Below are 15,906 nucleotides of genomic sequence, written 5' to 3' on the forward strand. Positions count from 1 at the left end.
GCAAAATTAACAACATCTGGCCCATGCACCAATTAATTAGTGCCAAACTTTTAATCCAGTAAACATTAGGAAATTATCAAATTAAAAACTGACAGAAATTTTAGTTTATACCAATAATCAAAAAATGACATTCAATTCCCGTGAAAGTTATGTCTTATACACTTCTGTAATAATGAAGAGAGTCTGAAATGGACTATATTTTACGATCTGGATCTGCTACAAATTGTGTAAACATCTTTTATGCCAGCAGTTCCTGAAAAAATCGTAATTGTTTTTAAAAAATACTGACTGCTAGCGATACTGAATAGGGTAATTCTTTTTCAATCCGAAATTAGCTTGCTAATCACTTCATCCAATACATGTAAAACAACATTATCAGGTCTATCACTGCAACTTGCATATTTAGCAACATCTACAGCCCAATCTTGCAGAAGTGGAACAAGAAACAGAATATGATTCATAAATTTGATCTTACAAGCAATCAAAATATGTTAGCCTAAATTAACAAAACCACCCTTCAGAGAAGTGTTGTTCATTGAATTTATTCTTCATGCTGAACTTAGCCAAAATCACAATATCTATTCAGTCATTTCATCACCTTATTCCCAAAAACTATTCTTAATTACTTACAAAGCATGCAATTTAAATCCATATGGACACTTGAGACTGTTTACTAAATTCTAAAGACAAATTTTTCAGTGGCATAGCAATATCTTTTTCTGTTAATTTGTAGAGTAAGATGTCTAAATAGATATCCATTATCATACCACATTTTCTTATAATTTAGTGAAAACCTTACTGATTTGGAATTTATTTTATTTTTTATTAGCTTCTTACAGCATTTTGTATGACTTAGGAGATTGGAATAAACATCGAAGTAACTTCCGAATGACTCTTTCACTTACTTTAATGATCTGTAAAACTTCCACCTTTTAACACATTGTTTTCTTTTTAAAGCCAAATTGTCTTGTGTGAGGTATCAATTCATTTAGCACATGACGGGTAAGATTGAGAACTACAAAAAAAACGGTGGCAGAAATTCTTTAGGGAAAATATTGTTGTCATTAGAGGCCTCTGCGGATGCGGATATATCCGCGGTATTTGTTACTTGGCGGATAAAATGGCGACCGGCGCGGATATCCGTGGGTCATCTGCGGATAATGAGCAAGTCATCTGCCCAGTACGTATTTTGCAATGTTAGTTGAAAACTTCAAGTCTGTTGACATTCTTGGAATCTTGAAGGGCCCGGGTAGAGCAGATGTCCGTTGTCCTCAGCCCCTGGCTGCGACCAACGTAGCTGTACCCAAGAGACCTGCGCCTAATCCGTTTCTGCGACCGTGTCTTTTGTGTGGCCTGTGAAGTGCTCTCTGGGTGGCAAACCTGGCCACTGTCTACCACACAGGTGCCCGTTGCAATTTTCCGCTGCCTTCAGTTAGCGCTTTGTAGTGACCGAGGGACAACGTGCATCGTAGCAAATATCAGTGAGGGTTCTTTCTTCAAATGAATGCCATATCGATGGATACAATTTCGTGTAAGGTGAAAAAAGGTGATTTTACATTAGTGAAGGAAAAAATCGCCAATTTAGAAAAAATTCGGATACATATTTGATGGCAACGAAAAGATAGAAGATATAGTGGCTTGTTTTGCATGTACAAAAGTATATTCCTACACTGGACACAAAAGTGGACCTTCAAATTTACTAAAACATTCGTGTGAGGCTGGACAAAGTAGCATAATTACTGATTTAAACACCAAGAGAGACGTGCAAGATCCTGAAGTTCCGCCAAATTTGAAGACAGCCGCGACAGAAAAGCTTATCAATCTTGTCAGCAAAGACATTTTACCATTCGTACATCCGTGTGGATCTGGGTTTCTCGAGACGGCACAGTTTCTTATTGATGTGGGGGCCAAGTACGGTGCAGTGAGTGCTAAGGAACTGCTACCTCATCCAACCAACATATCCAGAAATTTGAAGGAAACGGCCGATCATCTGCGTGAAACTGTCTCCGCAGAAGTGAAGAATATATTCAGAGATATAAGTGGAGCACTAACTGTCGATTTATGGACTGATTCGTACCGTAAAATAAACTATATGGGAGTGACTGCTCATTATGTTAATTATGAAGAAGTGAAACTTGAGGATCGAGTATTGTGCACCAGAAATTTTGAAAGTGAGATTAAAAAAACAGGAGAAAACATTAAACTTGAATTAATTAAGATACTACGGTCGTTCAATTTATTCAGTGCTGTGAATAACATCGTTTTTGTTACGGATAGAGGTCCAAATATTGTGGCAGCACTTCGCCAATACAAGAGGCTCTCGTGCTCAGCACACATTCTTAATACTGTGCTGGAGCACACGACTCGAGGAGACGCGAATGACGAGAAGAGTGACGTGCCGCGACTAATAAATTCCTGTCGAGCTATCACAACTTTCTTTAAAAGATCTGGTCCTCAGAATTGCCTTCAGAAGTCATTGAAAGGAGATATAGACACACAATGGAACAGTAAATTGGATATGTTTGAGTATATTAATTCACAATGGTTTGAAGTTCTGTCAATTTTGTCAGAGAAAAATCAAGATAATTTGATTGATTCTATAGACAAGAGGATGTTGGAAGATATAATAACCTTTCTGACACCATTTAAAATAGCTTCTTGTGACCTCCAAAACCCCTACGCTTTATTCATGTGTGTTGTGAAAGTTAAAACTTCTCTCCTTCCTTGAAAAAAAATGATGGCGACAGGCCATTTCTGATAGATTTAAAGAGTACAGCCAAATCTATTTTAATCAGCAAATGGGACATAACAGTAACCCATAAACTTGCAACGTTTTTGAATCCAAAATATAAAAACCTAAAATTTCTTAGCAGTGTTGAAAAAGATGAAGTTGTAAAGGAAGCGAAAAATTATGTTGCGAGGAAAAAAAAAAACAGAAGTCCGACGTACTTCTTAATGAATTTGAAGATTCCTCAGAAGATGAATCGACGAGAGATCCTGAATTTGCGTCAGATAAAATTCTCAGATATACAAATGATAAAGTCCAATTTTCGGAAGGCATCAACCTGATAGCTTGGTGGCATGGACGTGAAAACGTCTACCCACATCTTTCCAAACTCGCATACTTCGTGCACTGCATTCCAGCATCCAGCGCGCCATCTGAGAGAAGCTTCTCTACTGCGGGACAAATAATGCAGGACCAACTCACGTCTTTGAAGCCACAGACGATTGATGACATCATGTTCCTGCATAGTAATCTTACAAAGTAAAAAGGTATTTGTACAGCTTTTCTTACTTCACTGTATTTTTGGGCTTATCTGAATTAGTTACCATTTTTTTTTTTTTCATCTGATCTTTCTTTTACAGAATTTGAATCAGAAGCAAGCAGAAGATGAAAATATTTAATCTGAAGCCTGTGAGTTTTTATTGTAATATTTATAGTAAAGAATTACCTTGACATATTGTTAGTATTTTTACTATTCCCAACAAGAACATTTAAGTAGCATTAGGTAAAAGAAGGAAATATTTAACAAGCAATTTGTTTTGTTGTAATTTTCATATTAAAGAGCTCAATTTTAAATTTTTACTCTTCGCAACAAGAACATTCAACAGCTAACACGCCAATATTATTAAACTAGGTAATGATGATCTCATAAGCGCCTAACTAAATTTTAGCGTGCACTACAGTAACATTTGCAGCCGCCGAGCATTGTCGCTCTTTGTGAACAGTGAAACAGCCCGGTCGAAGCGGTGGCACGGCGGGCCTTGTAATTAATTACAAGTGGGACTTCAAACTACGGCTCACGACCACCAACAAGCTGTGATTGCAATACAAAATATTCAAATCATCCAAAATAATAATGTGTCTTTTAATTTACCAGCCAATTAGTAAAGATAAGGGCTGAAATTCTTAACAAAACTGAAAATTTTAACTGTAACTCGATATTGCTTAACAGGGAACAGTGCCTAACATTTGAAGTTATGGGACAGTGGTTTTTATATAGACATCTTGAAATCGTTTGCAGTTCCATTAAATTCTGAAAAAAAAAAATTATTTTTTAACATAGAAAGTATGAACTGCGAAATCTACTGCAAATTTTGTCTTAGTAATTTAGACCAATGTTGAGGATGTTTTAAAGTGTGAAAAACTTTGTTTGGTTGAGAATGAAACAGACATTTCATTTATCGCTAGGTCTTAATTAGATAAATCAGCCAAAAGTGAGGTTTGAGATTTCAATCGTATTTTTAGCTAAAGCTAAATGGACTCCTAATTTCTATAACCACTGATTTTGTAGTCACTCTTCGGAAGACGAGTTATTTCTTCCAGACAACGTCAATTATTGCTGGCAGTTTAACTTTTTCACAGGTGCGCCAGCGTTTTGCAGTGTAGGCCTAATATTGTAAATATTTTCACCTGGAAATGACGAGGACTCAACGCATAAGCTATAATATAATCATCAGCTGACATGAATGGCTTCAAAATTTGACTCATCCAAGCAGTGAGTACAAAAAAACTGTCGGTAAATGATGCAATGTGCTAGTAACAGTTTAAAACCATCGTCATTTTCAGCTGCCTTGGCACAAGAGCAGTGAAATATAATTGTTTCTATACACGTATTTTCATCATTTAATACTACTACATTGAATTTTAGTTTTTTAAATAGCGTTTCCAATCTCACGAGATCCGAGCCGCTACTGTGTGTGCTCTTTAGTGCCAATGCTCTCCTGTTTGGAATGGTCTGCTTTAGAGTAGGTACAGAGCATTTCCTGTGATTTAAGAAGTCAAAAGTAGTTAAGTTGTCGCAGAAATGGCAACCTAACAATAACTGTGTCATTACATACCATAATTCTAAGTACTACTGTCTATTACTATTAATTACTCATTCAAAACTTAAATATATGCGGATGTGGATAAGGAACTTGTGGATGCGGATTAATCGCTGCAGGTGCGGATTAGGACCTTGCGGATGCGGATTGCACTTTTCTTATCTGCGCAGACCTCTAGTTGTCATCCATTTGAAAAATTCCACTTTACTTTTATGGCTCAAGGGTAATTTACATTTACTATTTCTGTAGGCAGATCTACATGCTGGAAAAAAACCACACAAGCCCGTCCCCCCTGCCCTGCCTAATCATACTCTTGTAACTTTGTAACTGCTCTTATTAACCTCAAGTCCTAAAACTTGTTTTCTCATATCAGATTTTAAACTATCTACATTCATTTGCAACATCATAAGCAGAAATCTCAATGTAGAGCCAATTTCAACAACCCCAGTCCCAAAAGGAAAATGACAGACAACTGATCACAAGAAATAGTGCTGCAGGTAGTTCGCAGGAATGCCGTTTATTTTACAATAGCGGTGTTGGTTTGCGATTTGACCCACCATGTTATCAGTTTTCCTTGCAGAAATATATCAGCGTGAATACCAGAGGAAATCTTTAAAAAATTTCAGTTTTCTAAACAGCATAACTCAAGGAATACGATTTGTAAGCCCATATAATGCTGTTGGGAACATATTTATGTATGAACCACAGCTTTAGCTCTCACCCTTTTTTGTAATTGTATTTTTTTGTTGCAAGTGAAATAAACCATGCTAATTATTTATGTACATCATAGGTACACATTACTCAAAATACAAAGTAGACGGTTTATTTTTTTCTGCAAGTTCGTTACACTATTATCTTTAAAGCAGACAATTGAAAAGATGGTGCTCTCATAAACTGCGGTACAAAATTTTTTAAAGTATTATTATCAAAAATTTTGGAATTGAATTCAGGGTTTTTCTTCAAAAAAGCATTCTATTTGCAAAGTCACAAGAGTAATCAACTTGTTAGTTATGCACATTTTAAGACAGTATACAAAATTTCAGCTCTCTATCTTTAATAGTTTTCAGCCAAAGTGTACCAGAACCTGAAATAATTTAACTTTTTGGAAGTTAAAAGTTGCTTTTTCTATTAACTTGCATGGCACTAAGGCATCCCAGGTCCATATTCATCTTGTTTCCGGTATTGTTCTTCCTCCCTTCAGTTTTTCACACTTCTTATTCTTGCTTCTTTGGTGGCTTCAGCACTGATTTTTCTGCTTTGAAGAGTCTCATCTGGTCAATGGCTATTAAAGCTCTATACATATTTAGTCCACCAGGCATTCCCATCAGTTACAAAACATTAAGCCTTGACACTGCACCTTCATTGAAACATTGAATAGCATCTACAGCACCTATTTTCAAAGTATTTAGTCCTACCAGAACAGTTTTTGGTATCCGTTCTCAGACACAATTGTTGAAACTTTCACTAGGATTTTGAGTCCTACCATGCAAACATTCCTCTAATAATCTCATGTCACTATACATAAGTTTTATAATTTCCATCACAGCAAATGGCAATGAATGTTTATGATTGTAGCTCTCACCTTGCGTAACAGCCCTCTGGTAGCCACACCATAAGTCACTGCAAGGTGGGCAGAATGCATGACATAGGTTGTCCTCTGTTGGGGATTTATGAAAGAAGGTAGCCCATACTGCCTTTTTCATTCCCTCAAGGTCATTTTTATTTTGACTTATGGCTTGTCTATAATAATACTGCAACATGTCTATTCCTTCGTCTGTAAGCCTACCACGTCCACTGCTGCACTTACCATCAGCTATAATTCATTCCCTTCAAGTTTCTCCTTTTCTGGTCTTGTCCAACACATTCCATTTTTTTCAATTTTTGTGTCAACATAAGGTTTGGATTCACAAACTTTTTGGTACCCTTTTGAGTCTTTATCTCCTAGGTAAGACTTATACATCACACCATATTTCCCTACTGACCTGAGAAATAGCTTCACAACACCTTCAGATTCCATCCCTCCACTATAACCACTAAAACTGATCAAACATTTATGGTTTTCAGTTCCACTAGTATAGCCATGATTTTTGCCCGTTTTTGATGCACAACTTCTTCTAGCATGTATCTCCTCAACTACCATCACACTACTATTGCCAAATTCCGTACACTGCAAAGCTTTATTTATTAATTCAGATGCAGCAGGGAGCTCAACAATAACACAGTCTGAATCAATAGCTGGCATCTCTATATTATCAGCATTAATACTGACAAGCCCGTTGCCCAAATATTTCAGTTTTAGCTTTGAAGCACATTGAGTAGTTGAAGCTGGTATCATGGTATTAGCAGAAGTAATCCATTTGGTGAACTGATTTCCATACAATTTACACTGTTTAACACTGAACTACTTAATTCTTCCTCCTGCTTTCAAGTGGAATAAGAAACTTGCTCACACAACAAGAAACTCACGCACACAGTTACTTTGCTGTAAATAAAATATTTGCGCCAAAACAACAGCAAACAATGACTAAACTCTCTGTACAAACAAAAGACAAGCAACTGTAAAGCTTTCACAGTCTAGCCAACTTAAGGGACTAAAAAGTCATAAAAATGAAACAAATGACAGCAAATTTTATTTTTAACAGAGCTGACTGTGTGCCATTGGGATGTCGTGGTGCATGCAGCCACTTTTAAATTCCTCTAATTTTTGTTCTTTCTGTGGTCCATTTTCTTGAAAGTAAACATTTTCTCATTCAGAAAACTACGGAGAATTTTTTAATAAAAGAATTAAAAATCAATTTTTGACAGTTATTCACGTACAAGTCCCCTTAAATGGTTGAGTTTTCCTAACAGGACATAGCAATCGCACAGAACACGTAACACTCACAAAACCTCTAAAACAATATTTATAGCTCTGAAATATAAGAACCAAAATACATCCTACATGTAACACATGATTTACACAAAAGTATTTTAAGATTTCTAAGTTATTGTACAAAAAGTTCTCATACTAAACCCAGTATACACACACACACCAACTCTTAAAGTTTAATATTACAACATTTGATTTGACTTTCCCATGTTGGATTAAGTTACAGGCAAATATAGCCTGACCAAGCCAAGTCTGTACCAAGAATTACAAGGGCACATTTTGGGTGCACTATTTGTACTGGGCTTCTTTTTTTTTGTATTCCCCCTCCAGAGAGCAAAAACAAATAAAACTATTTAAATTATGCTTAGTATTCCATATCCCACTTGCCTCAGATACATAATTAACTTTGTTTCGCTCTGTTCCCTACTGTACAATGGTGCCTGTATCTAAAGGCACAAACTTTGCTTGGTTGGGGTAGACAATAAACCATGTTAGTAAAGTTATTAGTGTGCACAGAAATTTGAAACGATTTTAAATGTTAGAAAAATGTGTTATGGTTCATGCACACCTCTACTAAACTCACTTCTCACAAGTCTGAATCCAGAATTTACTAGAGTTCGTCTAACAACCAATGGTGTTATAGTGCTCAATTTCCATTTCATGTGGCGACCTATTTCATATGGCAGAGGTTCACCTGTTGAATAAATAAGTATTTTGATAAAATCAACTTTATACACATACATATATTAAGTATAAAACTAGAGGAAAATCACTGCAAAATTCCCAGTTATCTAAACATAATATAACCAACTACAACACGTCTTATGAATTAAAAAAATACTGAAACTTTAAGATATACGGAATGACTAAGTATAAATTTGTATCAGCCATTTAGATGCATAGAGTAATTCAAAATTTGGGATCATATACAGATGAATAAAATTAAACACAAATAACTATACATTCATTAAATGAGATTTAAATTCAACTAAAAATCACAATGTAACACACAAGGCAAAACAACACTTTTTTTAAAAAAAAGAAAAGCGGCAGCTCAATTCTAAAGAAAAGACTTAACAAACTTGTTGCCTTGCAGGTAGAGAAAGGACAACATTGTTTTATTTCACGGCCAATTTAATGTTATTTTTCTCAAGATCCTTTTTTTTTCAAATTAGTTAATACTTTTGTCAAATTCATTATTATTGCCAAATTTGATGTATTTTTGACAGTTTGGTATCATTTTCTGCCAAACACAGTGCAATGTTTTTGTCAAATATGGTGATTTTTCTTGACAAATGTCTTTTTTTGGCAAAGATCAATGCTACATTTTGCCACACTCAGTGTTTTTTTTTTTTTTTGTTTTTTTTTTTTTTAAATATTTGTTGTTACTTTTTGCCAGATTTGGTGGTCCGTTTTTGCCAAATTCGGTGCTATTTTTGCTGTCACATTGAAGTTCATTGCGTGGAAATAGAGGTGTCAGTTTAATATTACACATGAGCCCCGGCCTTACAGAAATTAGAAGTCAAAATACAGTTTTAACATTCAGTAAATCTCAGTTACAAATATTAGTAAACTGCCATTCTCATATTTACAACATTTTATAAGGCATTTTGCAATTTCATGTTACTTTGTTAAAAACTTCCAATTAGTGTTATTGTGAAAATTTCCTGTCCCCTACTTATAGGGCACAAATTCTCTAGTGCACTCTGCACACTAGACCAAATCTTTTAATAAAATATTTTTATACCTTTAATTTATACAGGTATTTTCTAAAACTATTTGTTAGAGTATCAAGGCAATAGCTGAAAAACAATCATTCTCAAAACTTTTATTTATCGTGCTCAATAATTACGCATTTATGAACCTGGTTTTTCATATATCCAACTGGCATGTTTCCTGTTCATTCTATCACAGGTCTATTTGTGAATGTTCTTTCATCTTGATAATGTATAAAAGGAGCTATGAAAATACTTATTACAGGTAAGAACTAAGCTTGTCCTTCACGAGACAAGAAAGAGAGAACATTCTGAATACAGAAAAGCAATTTCTACACCAAAATATCACAGTATCATGGTGTACAACTTTGTAAACCTTGCCAACAGTAAAGGTAACTGAACAATATAATGCAAATGAGTATGGGTGTTTTGCTTGTGATCAATTAGACACAAGTAAAATCCAACGACAGCGTCAGCCCCTTTTACAACAGTCAGCCACTTGGAAGCTATTGCTAAGTAAAGTTAACTATCTCTCTGTGATTCCAGATGCTAACTGGAATATCTGTAAAGCTCATCACAGATTTTGATGCTGCACTGGAAGAAGTAAGTACAATATTTTCCATGTGCAGATTTCAAGAAGATGAGTTTTGCGAATGCAGAGAAATTCTGATTACATAATACCTGAAGAAGTCCAAGCTATAGCCATCAACTTACACTGCAGAAGATCTAATGCAGTATCACAACAATGTCACTGATAAAACCAATTACTGGAAAAAACATATATCAACTTTGATATTTTTAGTTCTTAACTACAGCTCTAACATACTGACCAGTCTGCTTTATTATGTAGATTTAATATTTTCCCAAAATTTTATTATGGGTAATAATGAAGAGCTTAGCATCAATGTGTATTCTATAAAGCCAACAGATTCATTTGGTGTGTCACAAACATGTTTTTTAGAACTACTACCCATTCCAGGCCAGGTTTTCTATGCTCTTTATGAGTGCTTGTGCCGTTCACCCTCAATTATTAATATCATAAACTGCTTCTCTTCTCTCCATCATTTACACAGTTCAAATTTCCTTTGTATATCTTTCTTACCCTCCACATGGTGCAGTTTCCCATGCCTCAGAGAGAGAGAGAGAGAGAGAGAGAGAGAGAGAGAGAGAGAGAGAGAAACATTCCACGTGGGAAAAATATATTTAAAAACAAAGATGATGTGACTTACCATACGAAAGCGCTGGCAGGTCGATAGAAACACAAACAGACACATACATACACACAAAATTCAAGCTTTCGCAACAAACTGTTGCCTCATCAGGAAAGAGGGAAGGAGAGGGAAAGACGAAAGGTTGTGGGTTTTAAGGGAGAGGGTAAGGAGTCATTCCAATCCCAGGAGCGGAAAGACTTACCTTAGGGGGAAAAAAGGACGGGTATACACTCGCGCGCGCGCGCACACACACACACACACACACACACACACACACACACACACACACACACACACATCCATCCACACATATACAGACACAAGCAGACATATTTAAAAACAAACTCTTTGCCTTTAAATATGTCTGCTTGTGTCTGTATATGTGTGGATGGATATCTGTGTGTGTGTGTGTGTGTGTGTGTGTGTGTGCGCACACGAGTGTATACCCGTCCTTTTTTCCCCCTAAGGTAAGTCTTTCCGCTCCTGGGATTGGAATGACTCCTTACCCCCTCCCTTAAAACCCACATCCTTTCGTCTTTCCCTCTCCTTCCCTCTTTCCTGATGAGGCAACAGTTTGTTGCGAAAGCTTGAATTTTGTGTGTATGTTTGTGTGTCTGTCGACCTGCCAGCACTTTCATTTGGTAAGTCACATCATCTTTGTTTTTAGATATATATTTCCTACTTGGAATGTTTCCCTCTATTATATATATATATATATATATATATATATATCACCTGCCACCCTACCTAAAACCTCTTTCCTCATTACCTTAGCCAGCTTCATCCCGACCCACAACTTCTTCACTTTTGAAGGCCAGACATACCAACAATTAAAGGGAACAGCCATGGGTACCAGGATGGCCCCCTCGTACGCCAACCTATTCATGGGTTGCTTAGAGGAAGCCTTCTTGGTTACCCAGGCCTGCAAACCGAAAGTTTGGTACAGATTTATTGATGACATCTTCATGATCTGGACTCACAGTGAAGAAGAACTCCAGAATTTCCTCTCCAACCTCAACTCCTTTGGTTCCATCAGATTCACCTGGTCCTACTCCAAATCCCATGCCACTTTTCTTGACGTTGACCTCCATCTGTCCAATGGCCAGCTTCACACGTCCGTCCACATCAAACTCGCCAACAAGCAACAGTACCTCCATTATGACAGCTGCCACCCATTCCACATCAAACGGTCCCTTCCCTACATCCTAGGTCTTCGTGGCAAACAAGTCTGGTCCAGTCCGGAATCCCTGAACCATTACACCAACAACCTGAAAACAGCTTTCGCATCCGCAACTACCCTCCCGACCTGGTACAGAAGCAAATAACCAGAGCCACTTCCTCATCCCTCAAACCCAGAACCTCCCACAGAAGAACCACAAAAGTCCCCCACTTGTAACAGGATACTTTCCGGGACTGGACCAGACTCTGAATGTGGTTCTCCAGCAGGGATACGACTTCCTCAAATCCTGCCCTGAAATGAGATCCATCCTTCATGAAATCCTCCCCACTCCACCAAGAGTGTCTTTCCGCCGTCCACCTAACCTTCGTAACCTCTTGGTTCATCCCTATGAAATCCCCAAACCACCTTCCCTACCCTCTGGATCCTACCCTTGTAACCGCCCCCAATGTAAAACCTGTCCCATGCACCCTCCCACCACCACCTACTCCAGTCCTGTAACCAGGAAGGTGTACACGATCAAAGGCAGAGCCACGTGTGAAAGCACCCACGTGATTTACCAACTGACCTGCCTAAACTGTGAAGCTTTCTATGTGGGAATGACCAGCAACAAACTGTCCATTAGCATGAGTGGACACAGGCAGACAGTGTTTGTTGGTAATGAGGATCACCCTGCGGCTAAACATGCCTTGCTGCACGGCCAGCACATCTTGGCACAGTGTTACACCGTCCGGGTTATCTGGATACTTCCCAACAACACCAACCTATCCGAACTCCGGAGATGGGAACTTGCCCTTCAGTATTATCCTCTCTTATCGTTATCCACCAGGCCTCAACCTCTGCTAATTTCAAGTTTCCGCCGTTCATACCTCACCTGTCTTTCAACAACATCTTTGGCTCTTTACTTCCGCCTCGACTCACATCTCTGCCCAAACTCTTTGCCTTTACAAATGTCTGCTTGTGTCTGTGTATGTGCGGATGGATATGCGCGTGTGTGCGAGTATATACCTGTCCTTTTTGCCCCCTAAGGTAAGTCTTTCCACTCCCGGGATTGGAATGACTCCTTACCCTCTCCCTTAAAACCCACATCCTTTCGTCTTTCCCTCTCCTTTCCTCTTTCCTGATGAAGTAACCGTTTGTTGCGAAACCTAGAATTTTGCGTGTATGTTTGTGTGTCTATCGACCTGCCAGCGCTTTTGTTTGGTAAGTCTCATCATCATCTTTCTTTATATAAAACAAAGATGAAGTGACTTACCATACGAAAGTGCTGGCAGGTCGATAGACACACAAACGAACACATACATACACACAAATTTCTAGCTTTCGCAATCAATGGTTGCTTCATCAGGAAAGAGGGAAGGAGAGGGAAAGATGAAAGGATGTGGGTTTTAAGGGAGAGGGTAAGGAGTCATTCCAATCCCGGGAGCGGAAAGACTTACCTTAGGGGGAAAAAAGGACAGGTATACGCGCGCGCCCACACACACACACACACACACACACACACACACACACTATATATATATAAATATATATATATATATCCCCTTCCACACACATTTCATTACATGGCACAGCCAAAGCTTTCCTACTTCCACTGTCTTCACCATCTCAACACTCACTCCAGCCAACTCTTGCATCTCTTCTATTTTCATATACTTAAATGCTCATTTCTCTTGTTTTGATGAATCTCCTTTTCGAGCCAATATCTTAACTCATCTTCTCCTGGTTCCTTCCCTTCATTTCCATTCTTGCCTGCTTTGTTTATTCTTAAAATACAAGAGAAGAGAATGACAGTCTTCAATCACAAGTTTTATTTTTACTTAAAGCACAATGAATTTTGAGCCCTGAAGGCCCATCTTCAGGTGTATATCATCATATATCACATAGGAGTTCCTGATGATCACATTATTTAAATACATTTTAATCTAATAAACAAACAAATGTAATTAAAACAAAATACTGGAAAAATTAACCTACTTCTTTTAGCAACTGCACAGACTTAAAAAAGAAGCAGCTTCCTTCAAAAGTTATTTTCAAAACATACATATGTCACAAAAATACAGACATTTCAAAGAACAAATACATACAAAGCTATTGCCTTTTTTTATTCAAAGACATCAGTATAGTTGGTATGATTTCTTCCTGCACATTTCAGAGATGATTTGTATGCTGTAAATGTTTATAATAGTTGCATTATTTCTTTTTTGGAATAAAAAAAATTGTAGAATTATTGAAATAACTTGTTGTTGACATAGTTTTGCTCATTTAAAAGTTTTCTGGTAAAACTAACTTTGTGTAAAAGTATTTCCAGTTGCCTTTAGTCTCTGCATCATATATAGTGAGACTGCCCTGGATATCGTTTTGTATATTTTGTCATTACATTAAAATATCTTTATTTTACAGGAGCAGTGTTGATTACCATGCAAGAATAATGACAATGTGTTAAGCACCTACAGATGTACCTTCTGGACTTCAAATGATTTGTGCTTTAAACAAAACCCTCATTTCTGACTGAAGGCTTTTGCTCTTCCCTTTGCATTTTGCTAATGTAAATCAGTCATGACCACAAAAATGACTACTACGGATAAAATGAAATTAGTTTATTCTACTTGCAAATTCAGTTTGGTTTACATCTCTTTTTATCCCCTCACATAACTCTATCACAATCATTTTCTATTACCCTTCCCCATTCCCCCGTCCTCCACAACCACCTCATGTTAATGAAAATTAGCTAAAGCAGCAAATTTGAATTTTTGTTTGTTTGTTTGTTTCTTTCTTTCGTTTTTGAGGAGGCTCTTCCTCGAAAAAGATATTTTTCACCTAAATTAAGATTTAGAAACACACATGTTAAAATATCTTCCAAATCTGTGCATAATATTTTACAAGACACATTCAAAAAGCATCAAGCCTTTGCTTGGCAGAAATAAAATTAATCTGTAGGTACAAAACTCTAATCCCCTAAAATTTAGTTGCTTTGGTAATGCAAACATTTATCCTTTGCAGCATTTCTGGAATGTGTCTTTTTGAAGGTGATTAGCTAGGTCATCACATTCTGTATGACGTCTTCTCTTGACTCATTACTTTCTGGGGCATTCTGAGCTGGGGAGATAGCCAAAACTCATATGGAGCCTTGTCAGGGGAGTAAGAAGCCTGGCTAACCACACATATGCATTGTTTGGCGAGGAAAATTTCAATCAGATGCGCAGACTTTGTAAGGAATTATCACGATGGAGCTCAAAAGTTTTTGCTGCCCACAGGTCTGGTTGTCTGCATTACACAGCATCCCAAAAACAACAAAGGAACTCCTTGTAGCATTCTTTTCTGATGATTTGGCCTTGTGGGGTGTTCTTGTAATGCACAATCAAATGATAGTATACGAAAATGAACAGCTTGCTCTTGACATTGCCACAATCCTGCCATGTTGTGACTACTGGAGTGTTGGACATTTCTGCTGTGATGACTCAGTCTTAGTTTCCAGGTCCTACCCATAAACATACATATCAAAACCCGTGATCATGATGTTCAGAAGGTTGGGGTTACTGTTAATATTACCTAACAACATGTACAGTGCAATTTTCAGACAGTGTTACTTCTGCTCCATTGTGAGCAATTTCACAGACACTATCCTCATGCACAAATCCTCCATCAAAACTGAACATAATGATCCAATTCTTACTTCCATTTCATTCGTAAGTTCTTGTACAGCGAATCAACTGTCTTCCATGATCAAGGTCTATACTCATTCAATGACACTGTTTTCGGCTTGTTAACGGTCTGCCTGAGTGCTGTCCATTATGTCTGGCTATCATTGAAGCATTTGAACCACTCCTTTATCCATTAAGTTGATCATGGCACCACCCCCAATAACCTGTTGAATCTTATGAATTTTTTCCATTTGTGTATCACCAAGATTTTGGCACATTTTTATACAATATCGCTGTTCATTTTCTTCCATCACTGCACAAATTACTGGAATCCCACAAGAATTCACTTCACATCCTCACTCATACGTCAAATGCCAGTGACTAAAGCTTCCCCCCCCCCCCCCTCCCTCTCCCCCCCCCTCTCTCTCCCCCCCCCCCCCCTCTCTCTCTCTCTCTCTCTCTC

At 37.5% G+C, this 15,906-nt stretch overlaps 1 protein-coding gene across 5 annotated transcripts in view; it reads right to left on the bottom strand.

Annotated features, from left to right (window-relative positions):
- Positions 1–15,906, bottom strand: part of LOC124596034 (tubulin monoglutamylase TTLL4-like) — a 257,391-nt gene that overhangs the window by 183,964 nt on the left and 57,521 nt on the right. For 4 of the 5 annotated variants that reach the window (XR_006978272.1, XM_047134999.1, XM_047135001.1 and 1 more), the window contains exon 7: positions 8,265–8,390. Coding sequence is in view for 4 of the 5 variants with exons in the window: in XM_047134999.1 (XP_046990955.1) it covers positions 8,265–8,390 (126 nt within the window). In the remaining variant the exon portion in view is untranslated. The remainder of the gene's footprint in view (positions 1–8,264; positions 8,391–15,906) is intronic. The other variant, XM_047135002.1, reaches the window with a different exon arrangement.

Source organism: Schistocerca americana, chromosome 2 (assembly GCF_021461395.2).
Source record: "Schistocerca americana isolate TAMUIC-IGC-003095 chromosome 2, iqSchAmer2.1, whole genome shotgun sequence".
NCBI classification, from domain to species: Eukaryota; Metazoa; Arthropoda; class Insecta; order Orthoptera; family Acrididae; genus Schistocerca; species Schistocerca americana.